Raw genomic sequence first — 19,603 nt, 5'->3', positions numbered from 1 at the left:
AATTCTCCACCAAAAACATCTGGCCCTGGGTGGTTTTGATTAGGAGACATTCAATGACTGCTTCTATTTCTTTAAGAGTTATGGATCTATTTAAAAAGTTTCCCTGATTTTGATTTTAACTTTAGTATCTGTCTAGAAAATCCTCCATTTTGTTAAGATCCTCCGTTTTGTGAAGTACAAGTTTTTGGAGTAAGACCTAATGATTCTTTGAATGTCCTCAGTGTTAGCTGTTGTCTCCCTTTTCATTTCTAATTTTGTTTATTTGGATACTGTCTCTCTGTCTTTTAGTTAATTTGGGGTTTGTGTATCTTGTTGATTTTCTCAAAGAACCAGCTCTTGGTTTCATTGACTCTTTGTAATGTTTTCTTTATGTCTGATTAATTTTAGCTCTGATTTTGATTATTTCCTGTCTTCTACTCCTATTTGATGTGCTTGCTTCTTTTTTTCTAGAGCTTTCAGGTGTACTCTTAAATTCCTGGTATGAGAAATTTCTAATTTCTTTAAGGAAGCACTTTGTGCTATGAACTTTCCTTTTAGGACTGCTTTCATTGTATCCCATAAATTTGAGTTTGTTGTGTCTTCATTTTCATTGAAGATCCAGCTATATCACTCCTGGGCACATACCCAAAAGATGCTTCAACAACTCACAAAGATACTTGCTCAACTATGTTCATAGCAGCTTTATTAGTAATACCTAGAAACTGGAAACAACCTATACCTCAACTGAAGAATGGATAACGAGAATGTGGTACATCTACACAATGGAATACTATTCAGCTATTAAAAACAAAGACATCATGAATTTTGCAGGCAAATGGAAGGAACTTGAGAATATCATCCTGAGTGAGGGAACGAGGTCACTAAAGGACATGCATGGTATGTACTCACTTATAAGTGGATATAAGCCATAAAATACAGGTATCATGTTACACTCCATAGACCCAAAGAAGCTAAACAAGAAGGCCCAAGCAAGGAAGCTTGAATCTCATTTAGAAAAGGAAATAAAATAGTCCTAAGAGGCAGATGGAGGGAGGAAATTGGAAGGGAGGGGTATAAGGAGGGGAATATGGGGGTTCAAGATCAGGTGTGAGGAGAGACAGAAGAGATGACTGGATGGCCATGAGAATGAATGGAAATCTGCAACTGACAGGTGGGGTATGGGAGGCAGAGACCTGAAATAAGGAAGGCCACCAAGAATCAAGGAGGGTGAGCTTAGCTGTGACTCACAGCTAAGAACCTGAAGAGGCCATCTCCTAAAGCCAGGCATGAACCCCAGTGGAACAATAAAGACATCACACTTCCCACAAAACTTTCCACCCAAAATGTATCCTGTCTACAAGAAACTCGGGCATGGGAGATGGAGCAGAGACTGAGGGAATGACTAACTAATAACAAGCCCAACTTGAGACCCACTCCATGGGCAAGCACCAATCCCTAACACTATTAATAATACTCTGTTATGTTTGCAAACAGGAGCAAGATGTCCTCTGAGAGAGAGAGAGGCTTCACCCAGCAGACTCATACAGACGCAGACACCCACAGCCAAACAGTGGATAGAGTTTGAGGACTCTTATAGAAGAATAGGAGGAAGGATTGCTGGCCCTCATGGGGACAGGAACTGTATAGGAAGACCAACAAGGTCAACTAACCTGAACCTTTGGGGTTCTCACAGGCTGAACCACCAACCAAAGAACATACACAGGCTGGACCCAGACCTCCCAGTTCCTATGTAGCACATGTGCAGCTTGACCTTAATGTGGGTCCCAAACAACTGGAACGGGGGCTATCCTAAAAGCTGTAGCTTGGTTTGTTTTTTTTTTTAATTCTATTTATTTATTTTTATGTATATGAGTACACTGTCACTGTCTTTAGACACACACCAGAAGAGTGCATTGGATCTCATTACAGATGGTTGCTGGGAATTGAACTCAGGACCTCTGGTAGAACAGTCAGTGTTCTTAACCACTGAGCCATCTCTCCAGCCCAAAGCTGTAGCTTGTATGTGGGATATGTTGTTCTAGCTGGGCTGCTTTGTTTGGCCTTAGTGGAAAAGAAAGCACCTAGTCTCGCAGAAACTTTAAGTGCCAGGATAAAAGGGGGCTAGCCAGGGGGGCACCCACCTGACCAGAGGAGAAGCAGAGGGAGATGGGGAGGATTGTAGGAAGGGGTGACTGGGAGGGGGCAGTGAGTGAGATGTAAAGTGAATAAGTAATAAATAAATAAATAAATAAATGAGTGTAGAAGCCAAAGGGGATGGAGGACACCAGAAAAATAAAACCCTTTTAAGTCATGAACTCACAGTGACTGAAGCAGGTCCTTTGCATACGCACTATGGCCTCCAGGTCAGTGTTCTTATGGGACTTTGGAGTATGGGAACAAGTTGGTCTCGCTAATTACTGTGGCTTCTCATGGGCTCTTTTCCTCCTGATGTTAGTTTTGTCCAATTTCAATCAATTAGTTTTTGTTTTTATCTTATTATATTTTATTATATTTTATTTTATTATTATCCTTTAGAAGCCTGTTTGTTTTCTAATGAGACAAAAAAATGGAGCTGGATGGGTAGGTAGGTGTGGAGAAACGGGGAGGAGTAGAGAGGACAAACTATAATCAAGATATAGTATGTGAGAAAAAAATCTATTTGCAATAAAAAAAAAAAAAAGCCTAGCCTCGTGATTTTAAGAAAAAAAAAATCTTAGAATCAAGTCACAGATGAACTCTCTACAATGAACTGTCCACATATTTTTGGTGCAGTTCCTAAATCTAAAAAAGTAAAAATTTCTAAAAGCAAAAAGTGTTCAGTAAAAAAAGTCTAGATAATAAAGTTTTAGTATTTCTCTCTTCCAAGAAAATTTGCTATAAACTTTTAGTAAATACTCTGTAAGCTCTTTCTTTCTGACTGCAGATAGATTTGAACAAATACAGATAAAATGACCACAAAAAATGTGATCCTATTCTAACTTATGGCTTGGTTATAGCTTATCTATAGTAAATATATTTGAGTCAAAAATATATCTCATTATAATATCCAAATCTGATCACACAGATTTATATATATATTCTTTTATTCAATTCTCTATTGGTAAATATTTAAAATTTGGTTTCACTTTTTTGTTGTTTGGTTCTTGGAATAATGCTATGAAGTCCAGGCAGACCTCAGACTTACTATGCAGCCCAAGCTGGCCATGAACCTGTAATCCTCCTGCCTCAGTCTTCCGTGGCTGGAATTACAGAACACCACTGTACCTGGCATGGGTCCATTATACTATCTTAAGCAGCACTATGATGGAACCTCTGTGATTATATCATCATGCACATCATTTCTTACCCCACAAGAAATTTCTTAAAGAGCTGGCACTATGTTTGGCCAACTGGTAAAGAGGATACCATACATATTTCAGACACTTCCCTACAATTATGATCCTGGATCACTGCCAATTTGCCCCTAGCACAGTTACTTCAAAACTCTAGCAAGGCCTTGAGCCTTTGAAAACCAAATGTTCCATAGCTGTCTATCAAGTTCTACTTCTACAGACCGTCTATAGTTAGTACAGCTGGCTCTCGTCTACTCAGGATGAGATCATGCCTGGGGTCAGACTCTTTTCTGCCTGGCTTTCAGCTTTCAAAAACTGTGCTTTGAGCTAGGCAGTGGTGGCACACACCTTTTATCCCAGTACTTGGTAGGCAGAGGCATGTACATTTCAGAGTTTGAGGCCAGCCTGGTCTACAGAGTGAGTCCATAACAGCCAGGGCTACACAGAGAAACCCTGTCTCGAAAAACAAAACAAAAAACCTTTTGTCTAGCCAAAACAAGTGAGCTCTGATTTCATCTGTCTTGAATGTGGTTGTGACTAGCCTATTATTCCTTTCCTGATACTAAGTTCTCCAAATGCTAGTTTGCTTTTAATAGAAATAATGCTGATAATAGCTACCCCAAGAACAATAGAAACACAGCCAATCAGTTCTTAAAATTTGTATTATTTCATTCACTATTCATTATAAGCTATAAGATGGATCTTATGAATGGCCCAATATAATGAAAGAGGAAACTAAGAAAGAAAATGACAAACAGCAGTACATGATGTGACCCAAAACCACAAAGCAAATAGATGGGGGAAGGTGGGCTTGAGCTCTGCATTCTTCCGTCCCTCTTCTAACATCAGACTATATCTGAATGGCCCTGTCTAGAACTAAAACTCTATTACTAACTTCGAGAGTAACTGTAGTATCCAACCACATGTCCACAAGGTTTTAGTGTAAAACAATTAGAAACCATGTCCAAGGCCATATCTAATCAAATTAGAACAAAGATTTGAATCAAATTATGTTCCACTATAGACAGAACTCAAGCGCTGTAACCACTTGCTTCTGTCCCAGAAATCTCATGGCTACACTTCACCAACAGAATTAGACACCTCAGGTGACTAGTCTACCTCAGGAAGAATAGATAGGGTAACAGTGCTCTAGGCAGTCACATGGAATGTGTGCCATTGTCACAAGATGTGAAAAGAGAAAAGAGTTAGTTAAATAATACAACTTAGCAAAACACTGCCGGCATTCTTTAAACATATGGTCAAGTCTTTTAAAGTAGCTTTTGTTTTAATTCCCTGAATTGAATCTGGCCTCCATCTTTGTCTACCCATATTAAAAACACAGAAAAGAGAAAAAAATTACAAATGTGAAAAAAAGAAAGAAAGAAAGAAAGAAAGAAAGAAAGAAAGAAAGAAAGAAAGAAAGAAAGAAAGAAAAGGGTTGGAGGTTCCTCACCAACCTCCCAGCACTCAGGAGACAGAAACAGTCAGATCTCTGTGTACTTTAGGCCAGCCTAGTCTACAGTGAGTTCCAGGAAAGCCAGGCTACACAGAGAAACTGTATTTTGAAAAACAAAAATGATTAATATTAATTTAAAAGTTTAAAAATAGAATACAAGAGGAGGAGGAAGACAAGGAAGAAGAGGAGGAGGAAGAGGAGGAGGAGGAAGAGGAGGAAGAAGAGGAGGAGGAAGAGGGGGAGGAAAAGGAGGAGGAAGAAGAAGAGGAGGAGGAAGAAGAAGAGGATGAGGAAGAGGAGGAGGAAGAAGAGGAGGAGGAGGAAGAAGAAGAGGAGGAGAAGAGGAGGAGGGGAGGAAGAGGAGGAGGAGGAGGAAGAAGAAGAGGAAGAGGAGGAAGAGGAAAAGGAGGAAGATGAGGAAAAGGAGGAAGATGAGGAAGAGGAGGAAGAGGAGGAAGAGGCGGCAGCAAGATGGGTTGGGAATGTAGCCCATGGTTGACTGCTGCTCTTGAAGTAGGCATGAAGCCCTGGGCTCAATTAACAGCATCTCACAAAGAACTGAACACAATGGCAGATGCCTGTAATTTCAGCACTCAAGGAGGATCAGAAATCCTCTGATGGACAGAATTTGAGTTCAGCTTTAATAGACAATGTCCTAACAACCAACCCAACAACAACAAAAGAACAACAGAACAAAAACCAAGAAACAATGAGAAATGGAAGACAGAGTAAACAGTTGACTATCTGACTCTCTGTTGTTCTGGTTCCAGTATGATTTAATTGAGAATGACAGAAATGTTTCCTAAGAGAGGGCTGGCAATGTTTACAGAAGATGTCACTCCAAAGATTCAAGAACTTCAATAGACTGAAAGGTTTCCAAAGAAAACACAAAACACATCAAAAACATAAATTAAAAATACCTTTCAAAAAGCAGAAAAATGATCCTAAAATGAAAGCTAAAAATGCAAGAAAATTTTAGAATTTGAAACAATTTACAATACAAGTCTACAATCCACCACTTTAAATAGGAACATCAAATTAAAAAGAATCAAAAATACAAAATGCTTCAGGAAAAATGATCTAGGTGTATTGAGCAGCTTGTGTAGTTGCCGTGACTAGTATACTTGACAGAAGGAAAATAAAGAAGGAACTATTTCTTTCAGCTCCAGTTTGCTGATTCCTTGGCTCTAGGTGCTTGGGTAGATAGATCATCACGATGGCCAAGGCTGTGACCAAAGCTATTTGCATCACGGCCGACCTAGAAGCAGGGACAGGGAATGCGTACACTGGACTGGCTTCATCCTTTTCTGCCTGCTATCTTGTCTAGGCTTGCAGTCCATAAGACTACATCCAGTCTCTGCAGTTACCCCTCTCTAGAGATATTCTCACACACCCCCATCCTCACCAACCTCCTAGGTGATTCCAAATCTAATCAGACAATGAAGATGAACATAAATACTGGTCTCCACTGTGGCACAACACTAGACACAGACCTGGGATTCCTTTGGGCCACATGCCCTTTGGGGCTCACTGCGCCTTCCCTTCGTTCTGATGACGACTGAGAACTCTGTGCACCAGCTGCTCTGCAGGTACTTTATATGCAGTGACTCACTTGATTCTCACAAGAATTACTAGTATCTCTTTTTACACCAAGAAAACTGACATTTATAAGTTAAAGAACTTTCCCAAACTTCACAAATTTAAAGTATAACATGCCCAATAATAGCAAATCCCATGTTAACCTTAAGACTCTGATATAACATTCTATCTGAGAATCTTTGTAGGTACAAAATACAAGCCTTGAATTTTTGGAAGATTCACACAACGATTCACATACAAGCCATGACTCACTTTCACCTTCATCTCCAAAAACTCATCCACACTAAATGAGAAAGTCTTCACAGTCCAGAGATCTCCTGGGTCTTCATCTAACATGAACGTCTCATGCATTTTCTCAACCATCTTCCTCTTAAAAACCCATATCCTCCACAGTTCTTTATTTTAAAAAGGAGCAAATTACTCATAACTCAATGGTTTCAACAGTAAAATGAAATGAATGTGTGCTCTGGAAGGAGACACTAAGACAAAGTGAGTGGAACTGAATGGCAGCCTACAGCACGGTTAGCACTCAAGAGTCTAAAGGAGGGGCTCTGAGCTCAGTAACTGATCTCAAAGACAAGCCAATGCCACACTGACCAGCCTCCATCCCTCAGCCAGGTGCTAGGCTCATGCGGTCCTCTCTTCATGTCACTGCACACAGTAACTGCTCTGAGAAGAGGTGATAGCTAGTCACAGGACGAACCAACTGCTTTTCTGTCCTAACTTCAACCATATTTAAGGAAGGCCAAACTCATTTACAAACAATGTTAAGACCAATAATATCCACAGAATATTCCGCTTAAAACAAATTATAATGCCAGGTGTGGTGGTACAAAATTTGGGAAGTAGAAACAGGAAGATGATGAGTTTGAGGCTGACCTGAACTTTGCTCTTCCTCCCCTCAAAAGGAAGGAAGGAAGGGAGGGAGGGAAGGAGGGAGGGAGGGAGGGAAAGAAGGAAACAAAGCAAAATATTTATAGTCGATACTATTATCTGACAATTTAAAAGTAAATTTTAATAGGAAACTTATGATGTAAAATGTATTACATGCCATCAATAAAATCTACCTGTTGAAGGCTCCAAGGGAACAGAGAAACACCTTCCACACCTCCTATACACTCACCTTAGCTATTTCTTCTTCCAATCGCTCTTGATACTGTTTTTCCATCAGCTTAACCATATTTGTTTCTTGCTTCACTTCAAATCCATCAGAAAACTACATGAAAAAGCAGATGACATATTATGTATACAAAACATATTATCACCTACTTTTAATCTCTTACTCTCAAAATGTTTCTAAAACAGTATTTCTTAGCAAACTTCTAGATACTGTTAACAGAAAGCAAATTTCTATTATTTTTAATTAAAAACATTTATTCTAATAATTCTACTAAATTATACTTAATACTTTAAAAGAAAGGAATACTTATATATTTATAATTAACAATTCTAAGACAGGTTAAAGGAACTTAAAATAAGATTTTACATGTGTATGTATATGTGTATGTATATGTGTGTGTATATGTGTGTGTATATGTGTGTGTGTGTGCGCACATGCACACAAGTGTGTATGTTTCCTGTAAGTTAAATGTCAAGCTGTGATTGCATTTCTTGCTCAAATTTTTTTTCTTTTTGGTATTTACTTATATGGTCCAATTTTCCACAAACATGAATACATTTTTGTCAGTATAACAAACATAAGCATTTTCTGAAACATAGACATATTCTTAGCATCAAAGTATTTAACACTTATGTGAATTTCTTTTTTAAATGGGCTGTTTTTAATCTGTTTATCTTCTGAGTTGGTGTGTGCATGTGTCACTGTGCACATGTAAAAGTCAAAATATTCAACCTGTGGGAGTGAGTTTTGTCCTTCTACTATGTTTCTTCTAGGGATCAACACACTCAGGTCTTCAGCCTTGAAGTGCCTTGGCCTGCTGAGTTGTCTCCTGTTCTATATGAGTCATCTCAGGCTAAGGGCACAAAGCTACTAGTGCAGATGCTCACAGTCCAGTGGGTTTGGCCTGCTCCTGTTCCTCCTGCTGCTGCTGCTGCTGCTGCTGCTGATGATGATGATGATGATGATGATGATGATGATGATGATGATGATGATGATGATGATGATTCTGCCTGAATCAGTCCTTGTACTCCTGGCCTAAGACACCTTCTTCCTCTTCACCAAGCTTCTTGTGATATTTCAGCCCTCCTGTTTTGGCTTGAGTTGGAACACTGCCCTATTAGCATCAGGGTGGTACCCAGCTTCTCTATCTACACAGCCTGCTGATGCTCCAAAATGATTCTATCATGGCTTGAGAGTTCAGACAAATGAGCTCTGCAGGTACAGCCTCCCTCAGAGCCTTCTACTCCCAGTACTGGTGCTGCTACCAACAAGTTTGTCCAGCTTCTTCTCCAGGCTACCATTCAGGCTCAGTAGCACCAGGGACCAACATCTGGTGATGCTCCTTACTCTGCCCCATCTCCAGCATATTTCAGAAAGAACAGAGCTGGAGTCCATGCACACAGCCTGAGTCCAGATAGGTGAGGGAGGCTCACCCATATGCTGAACCTCACCTATTCCCTAAACCCATTAGTCCCTTCTTGGAAAACCCGTTAGTCCCTGCTCTGCTTCCTGGGCAGGGTCCAAGCATTCGGAAGCTGGAATGTCCTTTGCACATTGCAGGTCTTCAGTGGGTAGTGCAGGTTACATGAGGCCATGTACATGCCTGTAGTACTGCTACAGTCACGACATCATCAGACACAGAGACTCTGCTAGCGGCTCCTTCACCTCCATATAGACAGTGTTGTTAGTGTGTCTGAGATAGATGACTACATTGTAAGATTCTGAACCATGACTAAGCAGTCCAGCCCACAAATCTAGAACTATCATCTTTCCTGTTGACTCATTCACACGGGTCAAAAAATGGTCCCTGAAACTGCAGCCAGGAAGAAGTGGAGGAACTTAGGATGCGTTACATGGTCACAGTGGGGCACAATGTCCTGAGTGTCTGTCACAGATGTAACACCAGTGGCTCTGGGCCCCAGTGAGCACTGTTTGATGCTGATCTTACATGCGAGTGTTTTTGTCACTCAATTCCAAACAGCCATAGATGCAGATGTTCTTCTAAAGCCTACTGTCTCCCAGTTCTGAGAGTTTACAGAGGGGAGGGCCCAAACTTGCACGCGCTCAAACCGATTTGCCTTCTCGGCAGCTCTAGCAGAGTCCACCTCCCCAATGTCAGTCTATAGCATCCTGCTGTCTGCCCAATGTCAGTCTACAGCATCCTGCTGTCTGCCCCATCTTCTCCTTCCACAAGCCAGGGCTCCTCGGCAATCAACAGCACAGACTAACATTTGCTTTTTCTTCCTGTGTTTCAGGCACCTTTGAGATTTAGACTTCAAATGTGGAAGCTTCTGAGATCTGTCACTATGACAGAACCTCCAGGCCATCTCCACAGGGGCAGTGGTGGGGCCTGAAATGGGTCCTGGGGCCCACCCCAGGTTTGCTCTGGCTTGTTTTGTTATGAGGCCTTTGGAACCTGGGACTTCTTGGAACTGTCAGTGCTTCTGACCTCTGGGTATGGGCTCCCTGGGCCTCTTCAGAGATGGCACCAGAGAAGAACTGGCAGTGGGCAGAGAGGCCTCTTCCTTCTAGTACCTCCTCCATTTCTTTCTCTTGGCCTCATGTTTGTCTTTCTTGCATGTGATAGCCCTGCTGAGCTGGAGGCTGACACCACCTCACACACAGAACAACAACAATGTGAATTTCATCCAAAACAAATGATCCTTATGAGTACGGGAGATACAAAAATTGGCTTGATGCACAGAATGAGAAGGAGCCATGATTTTTATCTTCTCTAAATGCAGGCGATGCTGAGAGTTCTGTTGTTGAAGAACTGAAGAGTAGAGCAGGGTGTTTTCCTGTACAGCACATGCTACAAAGAGCTTTAATATAAGGTGTAGACTCTGCTGGAGGAGGACACAACCATCACCACAGCACCAGCTCCTCCGATCTTGGGGATTCCGGAATATTGTCTGAAAGATGGCCTGTCCTGCTTCATACAGTAGGAAACTCAGGGCTGAAGCTGAGTCCCTACATGGTGTGTGTGGTGTATGTGTGTGTGTGTGTGTGTGTGTGTGTGTGTGTGTATACATCAAAAGGCATATATTACAATAATAAAGAAAGAGGCCAAGACTTTGAGAAGTAAGAGGGACTCATGGGGGAGACCTGAGGATGCAAAAGGAACCAGGAAAATGATGGAACTATACATTTGTCAAAATGAAAAAAAATCAGAGCAAAATTTAAATTAATAATATATTTGGATAAATGAAAATGAAAGCCCTCACATTTACTTTCTCTTACTCTGTATTTTCCCTGTGCTAAGAAAATAATGCAAGTTTCTTTAAATATTTTAAATCTTTTGTGTTTAATTAGTTACCAAATCACATTCATAAAAATGGCAGTAAGAAAAATCAGAGTATTTACTGGTTTAAAAATAAAGATAAGAAATGTAATACCTCTGCTGTGCCGTCCACATGCTCTCTTGGACAGTTTTCACAGTGCCCTGGTTTCTGGGCACCAGATCCCTTAAACACCACTGCATCAACGGATAAGCTAAGTGTAAGTAAAAGAGGTGAAGGTATTAGGAGTCTGAGTCATTAGTAACCTAACGTTTATACAGCACATATGTACTGGAACACAAAAACCAACACGCCAAGCCTTACAGACGCTGTAACTTAAGTCATGTTTCTGTCTAACTTTTATATTTAAAGGTAATGTAATGTAAAAAGAATATTTTTACAGATCAACAAATACAGTTTGTGCCACTTTATAAAGTATATTAAAATATACATCTATAGGCAGTAATTTTATAAAGTTATTGAAGATAAATTTAGTAAAGAATAAAATCTGTTTTATTAAACCTCTCCCTCTCTTCCTTTCCCTCTCCCTCTCCCTGTCTCTGCCCCTCTCCCTGTCCCCATCCTCGTCCCCATCCCTCTCCTGTCTCTCTCTCAAAAGCTTGGAGAAGACACACCGGAAGTCAGAATGCTCCCCTGCACCTGCAGCGGGCCTAGGCGCAGTGGCAGCAGAGGAGACTCCATCTTAACTTTCAGACTTATTTTTAATATATTTGTGTATTCTTTAGCTTTATGTCTCTATTCTATGTTGTTCTACAGGCATCCACTAATCTATAATTTTTTTCTAAAATGTTTAGCTTGAGTAATGAAAATGAAGCAACATTAACATTTAGGAACACAGGAAAAGATAAAGGGAGAAAGTTATAATTTTCACTGTTAGGAAATATAACTGCATGATCCCCATTCACACATATCCCCGCTGCCTTCTTGGTTCCATTCTAATTTTCTTTTTTAACATCTTCTTTTTTCTGTTCTGTTCTTCCCCTCTTTCTCCTATTCTGTCTCACATTTTGCTGTCTAAAACTGACCATATAAAATGATGCCACTGTCTAGCTCTAGAACTCAGTAACTTAACTTCTTATGACATTTAACCCTGTTTAAAATTTAGTAGTATAAACCATGCTACAGTAGCAAATATTACAAATATGTTTTTGATGCTTACATCTATATTTTTCTATCATATAAGTCTTATAGCTGTTAAATGTAATACTTGAAATTCTGGCACTTCATTGACAATCACTTCATTCTGTAAGCTTTATTGGTACTTCCAATTTGGAAAAGACCAGTTTAATTAACACTGAATTCACAGGTACCCAATAAAACTGATATGACCACTGGCCCCTTCCTATCTGATTTCACCCTTGAAATAAATGTAATCATGTCCCATACTCCCTGGCAAGCAACAGAGTATCATAGTATTTTTCTCTATGTTTCCATTAACATGTCAATCACATGTATTAGTAACCATCTGTTAGTCTATTTTCCTGGTATTCTGGTAGGCAACATTACAGAAATGTGCAAAAAACACGTTACACAGACATGGGCTTAAATTCCAGAACATAAGTGACTAGTTTACAGCTCCAACCATTACTGTCTTTTAATAATTACTTGCAAATATTGCTCACTGAATTATTTCAATTATATTCATAATTATATAATATTTCAATTATATTGAAATATCCAAGAAAAGCTACTTTTTATACATATCAATCATTTTTTAAAATTATTTTTAAGTTGGTATACTTACCACAGTCGATATCATTATGGCACTTCCTGGCAAACTCTGCCTCTTAGCAGACTCTGCTCCTTCACGTTCTGACGGCCCACCCTTCCATGTGAGCCCTTTCCCCTTCTTACTCCTTTCTGCTTTCAAGGCGCAATGCGCTCTTTGTCCCTCCTCCATCTCCCCCAGCAACTTTTTTCACTCTCTCTGTCTTCTAATATTTTTATTTGGTTTTGTTTTTCAAGATAGAATTTTTGTTCTAGAACTCACTGTAGACCAGGCTGGCCTTGAACTCCCAGAGACCCATGTGTCTCTGCCTCCTGAGTGCTTGGAGTAACCAAGTTTGCTAGTACTGCCAGGCTTTCCTTTCTAATTTTTTAAGCCTTACATTTATGTGTGTGCCCACGCACACTCACACACACACACACACACACACACACACACACACACACACACACACGGCCATTACAAGCCTGCCTGCATACAGGGAAGATCATTTTGTCGAACATTTTGAGTTTGAACTACCTTGCCTAGTATTATACTTTCCAGAGTCATTAATTTTCTTGCAAAGTTTATAATTTCACTTTTTTTCTACAACTGAATAAAATTTTATTGTTAAATATGCTGCATATTCCAGTTCCTCATTCATCTGCTGATGGACATCTAGGCTGGTTCTACTACTTGTTCTTGTGTTAGGGTAGCATAGGTCACCTCTGAGGTAGTGTATGCAGCATTCTGGGTGTATGGCCAGGATTACAGCTGGGTCGTGCAGTAGCTCTGGTTTCAGTTTCCTGAGAGAACCCATGCTGAGTTCCACAATGGCTGCCATGCTTTGCTCTCCCGCCATCCAAGGAGAAGGATTCCTCTTTCCTTACATTCTTGCCAGCACTGAGTTGTCATTCAACTTCCTGATATTAACCATTTTAACTAAAGTAAGGCATTAGTTTGCATTTTCCTAACCGATAAGGATGTGGAATACTTGTAGAAATACTTGCTGGCCATTTGTGTTTCTGCTTTTAAGAATCATCTGCTCATTCCAGTAACCCGTCTGTGAGTTGGCAGTTTTGGTATTACATTTTTGCAGTTCTTCATCAATCCTAGATATTACCCAATGGCAAGGGTTTCTCTCACTCTGCTGGCTAGATATCTGCTCTGCTCATCATTTCTTTTGCTGTGAAAAATGTTTAAACCTCTTTGCACAGCTGACCCCTTTCACAGTATCCAGTCAACGCTCTTCGTTTCATTGATGCCTCAAGACACTAAAAGAAACTATCATTATCTGTTACTATTTAGAGGTGATGTAATCCGTTCCTGATCACATGACCAGCCAAGGTTACTGCAGAGGACAAATGGCTCAAAAATCCAAGGACTTTTCAATCTTAAATATTTGTCTAAGAAGGTTCTGGTGAGTTCACTTAGAAGGTTGTTGAATGAAGATTCTGTTCTTCTTAAACTAATTTGAGTCTAATGACAAGGAATAGTAATTTCTTTTTATTTTTGTTTTTTAAAGAATAGTAAATTCTTAATTAAAAAGTGTAAGAAAGGGCAGAAAGCTGGAATGAGCCCAAAAGCAGTAAAGCAAAGCAGCCAACATTCTGAGGAGAAGCACAGCCGCCTACACTCTGGGGCGTGTTCCCCACACCCATGTCGCCTTTCCTCACACACTGGAGAAAGCATCACTAATTAAAGATTATTCACTAACTAATCACTAATAACACATTGTTTGAAATACAGACCAGTTTTCAGAGAATTCTTGCTCAAAAAGACTACAGCAGTGGTTTCTAAATGTCAACCCATAGGAGGAAGCTTAGTCTGAGAGCAGTTACAGCGGAGTGTCTGACAAGAGTCGGGTAGGTCACAGGACTTACTATGCAGGACAGAGGAGCACTGAGTAACATGGTCTGTCTTAAATTTAAAGGAGCAAAGTGCTGGTGCTGAGTTGACTGTGTAGAGAACAGACTGTAAGGACGAGTTAGAGCAATCAGTTGCGTGCAGGGCCTGGTGGGTGGTACAGTTCCCTATACTCTGAAGGCAGAGAAAGCAGAAACTTGTCACAGGTTAGAAGGCAGGTATGAGAAGGAGGGAGGGGAGTGCAGGCAGCAGGAGAGAGCTAAGAAAGGAGCACTCTGAAGTCAGACACTGGCAAGTGGAACGATCCCACCTTACACTGCTAACGGATGAGCCAGATCAAACTAGTGAAGGCAAGCTACAGAATACATGAGAAATATATACCCATTATCTGATTTAATCCTGCAGAATAACAACTTTATGATAATGTAAGTAAAATTCCAATAGCAAAACACCTTTGGTTCACACTTATTTCACATGTCTCAAAGGCACAGAATGATCTGCTAAAATTCTTATCTCTCTGCTCAGGTTACAGTTTAGTCTTAAAATAGCCTCTCTGGATATGCTGAATGACAGACAGTGGCACATGCATACCTTGGCTGAACCGTAGCCTCGCTGACAGCCTGAAGCCTTTTCTGCAAACACTGAATCTCTGCTCTGCAGTTTGCTTCGGTTTCCTTCAGCTGCAGCTGTCCGGCGGCCATGAGGCTCTGTAACTCCTGGACCTGCCTCTCATGCTCTCTACTCTTCTCACTCGCTGGCAGAGAAGACAGCTTGCTCTCGTGACTGACATCTGTGCCACAGGAACAGAATCAAAGCACACTTTGGTACAAGTTTCTTGGTAACAAAGCAAACTTACTTACATGTGTGTACAGAAAGTACTCATATTTCTTTAAAAATATGCTTTAGTGATAACTTAGGTTGCAGTTTCTCTATTCTCATTGATGAAAACAGGAAAACCAGCTGAGTCAGCATCACTCTATGCTCAAGGCTGGAGTGTCACTAAACCTAACGGTTTTATACCTTATGTTTAAAACGACTGAGAAACACAGGCTTAAGTCAGGGGAAAGGCCCAGAGAGATGAGGAGTCTTGGCTTTTCACTTTAAAGATAAAAAAACTGAACAAGATGACCATGAAATGCCCAAGTCATCAAATTATCAAGTTAAAAAAAAGCAAATGTATAAACCTTTAGTATAAAAGTACTGTACTGAGGGTTGGGGACTTAACTCAGTGGTAGAGCACTTGCTTAGCAAGTGCAAAGGCCAGGGTTCAGTCCTCAGCTCTGGAAATAAAAAGTACTGTACTGCATTATACAGCTGAAACTTACCGGTGCTCTGTAAAGCACTCCGAGGGTGACCCGACAGAAGGCCTGCTTCCTCTTCTGTCCCATTTTCTTCAGCAAACTCGAGTGTTACACCGTCTGTTTGTTGTTCATGAATCTATTGAAAACAGAGGAAAAATGACATGAATATACAATCCAGGACTTGGAAATCTACATTAAAACAACCAGAGCACTCTGCATTAGGTCTGTTCTCTAATCCCCTAAACCTGCGTCACTCTGAACCAAACACTTTGTTTCCTTTGACAAATGCATTCACCCCAGGAATGAAACTGTTAGCAACATTCTTTTATATCCAGAAGAATGCTCACTTTAAAAAAACCAAATGCTTCACAGAAATCTGAACTGAAAGTCCTTTATATTTTCACTGCAAGCATCAAATAATATCAAGAGTTGACAACAAACTTTGTATTTACCCCTGATGGCGGGTTTATGCAAAGTGGTATGTTGCTCACAAAATGCACTCTTCAAACATCTAAGATCTGCATGTCCAACTTTGAGACAGGGCAGAGGAAGACTACAAAAGTAGCTTAAAAGTGTGCATGCACAGATACACACACAGTATACTGAACCTCACAGAATGTATTAACTCACCGAGGAAATGAGACTAGTGGAGAAACAACATGTATGAAGTCTGAATGTAATGACAGGGCCTCAGAAGAAAGACTCGAGTGAGTCTGAATGACAGAAGAACCCACACTTGATCTTGGCCTTAATCATTTACAGCAATGGCTTTCTGGAAAGGCTCTGTGAGAAGGCCTATGCTTTAATAAGTAAAGTCAATGACCTTTTTGTCAGGCTTAAATTGGATGAAAAGGGCAAAATAAAGCTAGTTAAATAAATGATACCTAAAGTAAAAGGGACTTTAATAGCAAGGGAAAAAGAGTCTTGACTTGCCAGACTGGACAAATATAGCATACAATGAAAACCAGTGAGTTACAAGAAAAAGGCTATGTTCAAAGAAGCTATTCAACTGATCACTAATATCTATACAAGGAGTCCTCTACCACACTCCTACCTCCTGGATGTTTCTTAATCCCTTGCTCTGTATATGTATATGTGTGTGTGTGTGTGTGTGTGTGTGTGTGTGTGTGTGTGTGTGTGTGTGTGTGTGTGTGTATGAGAGAGAGAGGGAGAGAGAGAGAGAGAAGCAGAGAGAGAGACAGAGAGAAACAGAGAGAGAGAGAGAGATTCTATGTAAGCATGTGCATGTTTGTGCATGTACGTGTACATGGGGGAGTACGTATACATAGAAGTCAGAAGTCAACATCAGCTATCTCTTTCAACCTCTACCTTAGATTTTTTAGACAGCTTCTCAATGCATCTGAAACTTGACAATTAGGCTAGACTTTTTGGCTAGCAAGCCCCAGGGATCCTTCTGCTTCTACCTCCCCAAAACAGGGATTACAGAACATGCTACCTTCTACATGGGTTTGGGGGGATTAACTCAGGTCCTCTTCTTGCAGAGGACGGACTTAACAGAGTCGTTCTCCAACCCCTTCAGTACATTTAAACAGGAATCTTACCTACTACTTCCCAGGTACAAAATAAAAAGTACCAGATAATATAACTTTACAGTGTAATATTTACTCAACTCACAAACATGGACTAAGCCTTTATCATGTGCATTCCACGTGCTGTGCTAACCAGAGGGAATAAATGCAGAGTTCTCTGCTGAAAGTCTGAAATACTGTGGACAGGGCAGATCAGTAAACAATTAAAATAAAATGCAAAGTAATGTGATAAAAATATGTGTTTAAGAGAGAGCGGTGAAACAGAAAGCAAGGTAACAAAGCATGTAGGTTTAAGAGAGAGCTCAGAGGAACAGAGGGAGGATGTGTAAGACTAGGACAGCAGCCAGAGATGACACAAGAAAGTAATCCTTAAACTAACTGTAACAAGCAACAGGAACAAGCCAAGGAGTACAGAAGAAGATGGGTACTCTAGCAAAAAGAGGAGCATGCAGCAAAGGCAAGGAGTGGGAGTTTGGGTTCACTCGGCTGAAATGAGTACTGCAGTTCTGCAGTAATTACTGCGGTCCTGAGCTGATTCTGATGGACTGTGAGGTGTTTGAGCAACTATAGCTAACTAACTAGGGTGTTAAAAACCACTCATTACCCGATGTGCGCAGAACAGTTGAGAGAACAGTTCTGAGGTGTCTGTCTTTAGAAAGGGCTGCTTCCAAGTATTTCTCTTGGCAGTAATAGAAAACCTAACTAATAAACAGCTCTCTATGCTAATACAGACCTGCCTGAATGGTAATTGTGGGTTACCATTGCTACAGAAAAGAACTATGGTCTGTGGGAACACTTGTGGAGGTTGCCTATCTGCCACCCAGTAGAAAACCATGGCCTCCTAAGCTCAGGTGAGTGCCGTCGGCATCCAGTCTGAGCATGTTCTTATAGCACACAGGGAAACTCAGAGTGTGTCAAGTGATTGCACCAAGAGCAGACACAAGGCTCAAGGACTGGGCAGAGCCAACAGTCAGCGCCAGGTGCTAGCTGAGCCACAGAAAAAGCTTGAACCTACACAGAAGGCATCGGAGCAGAGAAACCTGGCCCGTCAGAGGGCACATCAACAAATTACACAAAGACAGAGTTAAATAATGTTAAATGTGATATCCGCTGTGTGCAAAATGACTAGTTATCTTCTTCAACATACAAAGACAGAACCACTGCCTTAAAGAATATTACACGTAACAGTCTATGAGTGTAGGTTAGTGATAGACTGCTGCTCTACTGTGTGCCTTTGCTTAAACTCCAGTAAGCTAAAACAGGAAAGACACCTATACAACTAAATACAACTGTTTCATACTTTAACACTTGACGCCCATTTATACTTCATCATGACTTTAAAACCCGTCTCAGGAAGTTACATATCATTCAGATTCTGGAAGTTTCTTCAGCTTAGGATATAAATTATGTTCTAATATGAACATATAAATGATTTAATATTTCTAACATCCTTCTCCATGGTCACTTATTTTAGAACTTCTTGATTGACAGAACAGCGGGTAATAAAGCAAACGCAGGTATCATATTCTCTCGCCACAGACCTTGCTTACACGTGTCTGCAGTACCAAGAGCTTGCTGCATTCTTCTGTTACTTTACCAAGAAGGATTTGCATGTTTTCTTGAAAGTCTGAATAAAAAAACAAACAATTACAATAATTTCATTTCACAGTACAAATTTACCCCTTTTATAAAACGTGATTTACCTACTTATAACTTTAGAAACATATCAGGTAGTAATAGAACCCATACATCTAGTAATAAGAAGTTTAAGAATCATTTCTATGAAGTAACTGGTATGACATTAACTTGACAACTCTTATCTCTGCCAGGCAGTGGTGGCGCAGGCCTTTAATCCCAGTACTTGGGAGGCAGAGGAGGGCAGATTTCTGAGTTCAAGGACAGCCTGGTCTACAGAGTGAGTTCCAGGACAGCCAGGGCTACACAGAGAATCCCTGTCTCAGACAAAAAAAAAAAAAAAAAAAGGAAAGAAAAGAAAAGAAAACTTTACCTCAAATACGTCAGTTTCTGCAGCTATTTATGAGCAGGCTGCTCGTTCCCTATACAGATATACTGGGAGCATAAACCTGATAAGGAACCAATAAATTCAAATCTAACACCACATCTGTATGAAGAAAGTTTTACCTTTATTTATTTAGCCCTTCCCTGGTTGGTCTGAAATGGTAGTGTAGACCCAGAAGGCCAAGGACTTAGAGAGGTCCATCTGCCCCTGCGTCCCTACTCCTCTCTGGCCCCCTCTGACCCCCTCTGCCCCTCTGCCTTTCTGCTTCTGCCTCCCAAGCATGAGCACTGGGATTGAAGGCATGACTGCCCTCCAGAAGACCCAACAAGCAGATGAAAGAGTCAGATGCAGATATTTGCACCCAAGCAATGGACAG

The 19,603-nt window shown here is 40.5% G+C and overlaps 1 protein-coding gene across 5 annotated transcripts in view; it reads right to left on the bottom strand.

Moving 5' to 3' along the window:
- Positions 1–19,603, bottom strand: part of Akap9 (A-kinase anchoring protein 9) — a 142,505-nt gene that overhangs the window by 78,482 nt on the left and 44,420 nt on the right. For all 5 annotated transcript variants that reach the window (XM_076913077.1, XM_076913076.1, XM_034519015.1 and 2 more), the window contains 5 exons: positions 18,749–18,834; positions 15,682–15,793; positions 14,948–15,146; positions 10,882–10,978; positions 7,490–7,582 (listed from right to left, as the gene is read on the bottom strand). In XM_076913077.1, the coding sequence (XP_076769192.1) occupies positions 7,490–7,582; positions 10,882–10,978; positions 14,948–15,146; positions 15,682–15,793; positions 18,749–18,834 (587 nt within the window). The remainder of the gene's footprint in view (positions 1–7,489; positions 7,583–10,881; positions 10,979–14,947; positions 15,147–15,681; positions 15,794–18,748; positions 18,835–19,603) is intronic.

This window comes from Arvicanthis niloticus, chromosome 15 (assembly GCF_011762505.2).
Source record: "Arvicanthis niloticus isolate mArvNil1 chromosome 15, mArvNil1.pat.X, whole genome shotgun sequence".
NCBI lineage: Eukaryota > Metazoa > Chordata > Mammalia > Rodentia > Muridae > Arvicanthis > Arvicanthis niloticus.
Note: the sequence above shows the minus strand (reverse complement) of the source record. Positions and strands in the feature narration are given on the sequence as shown.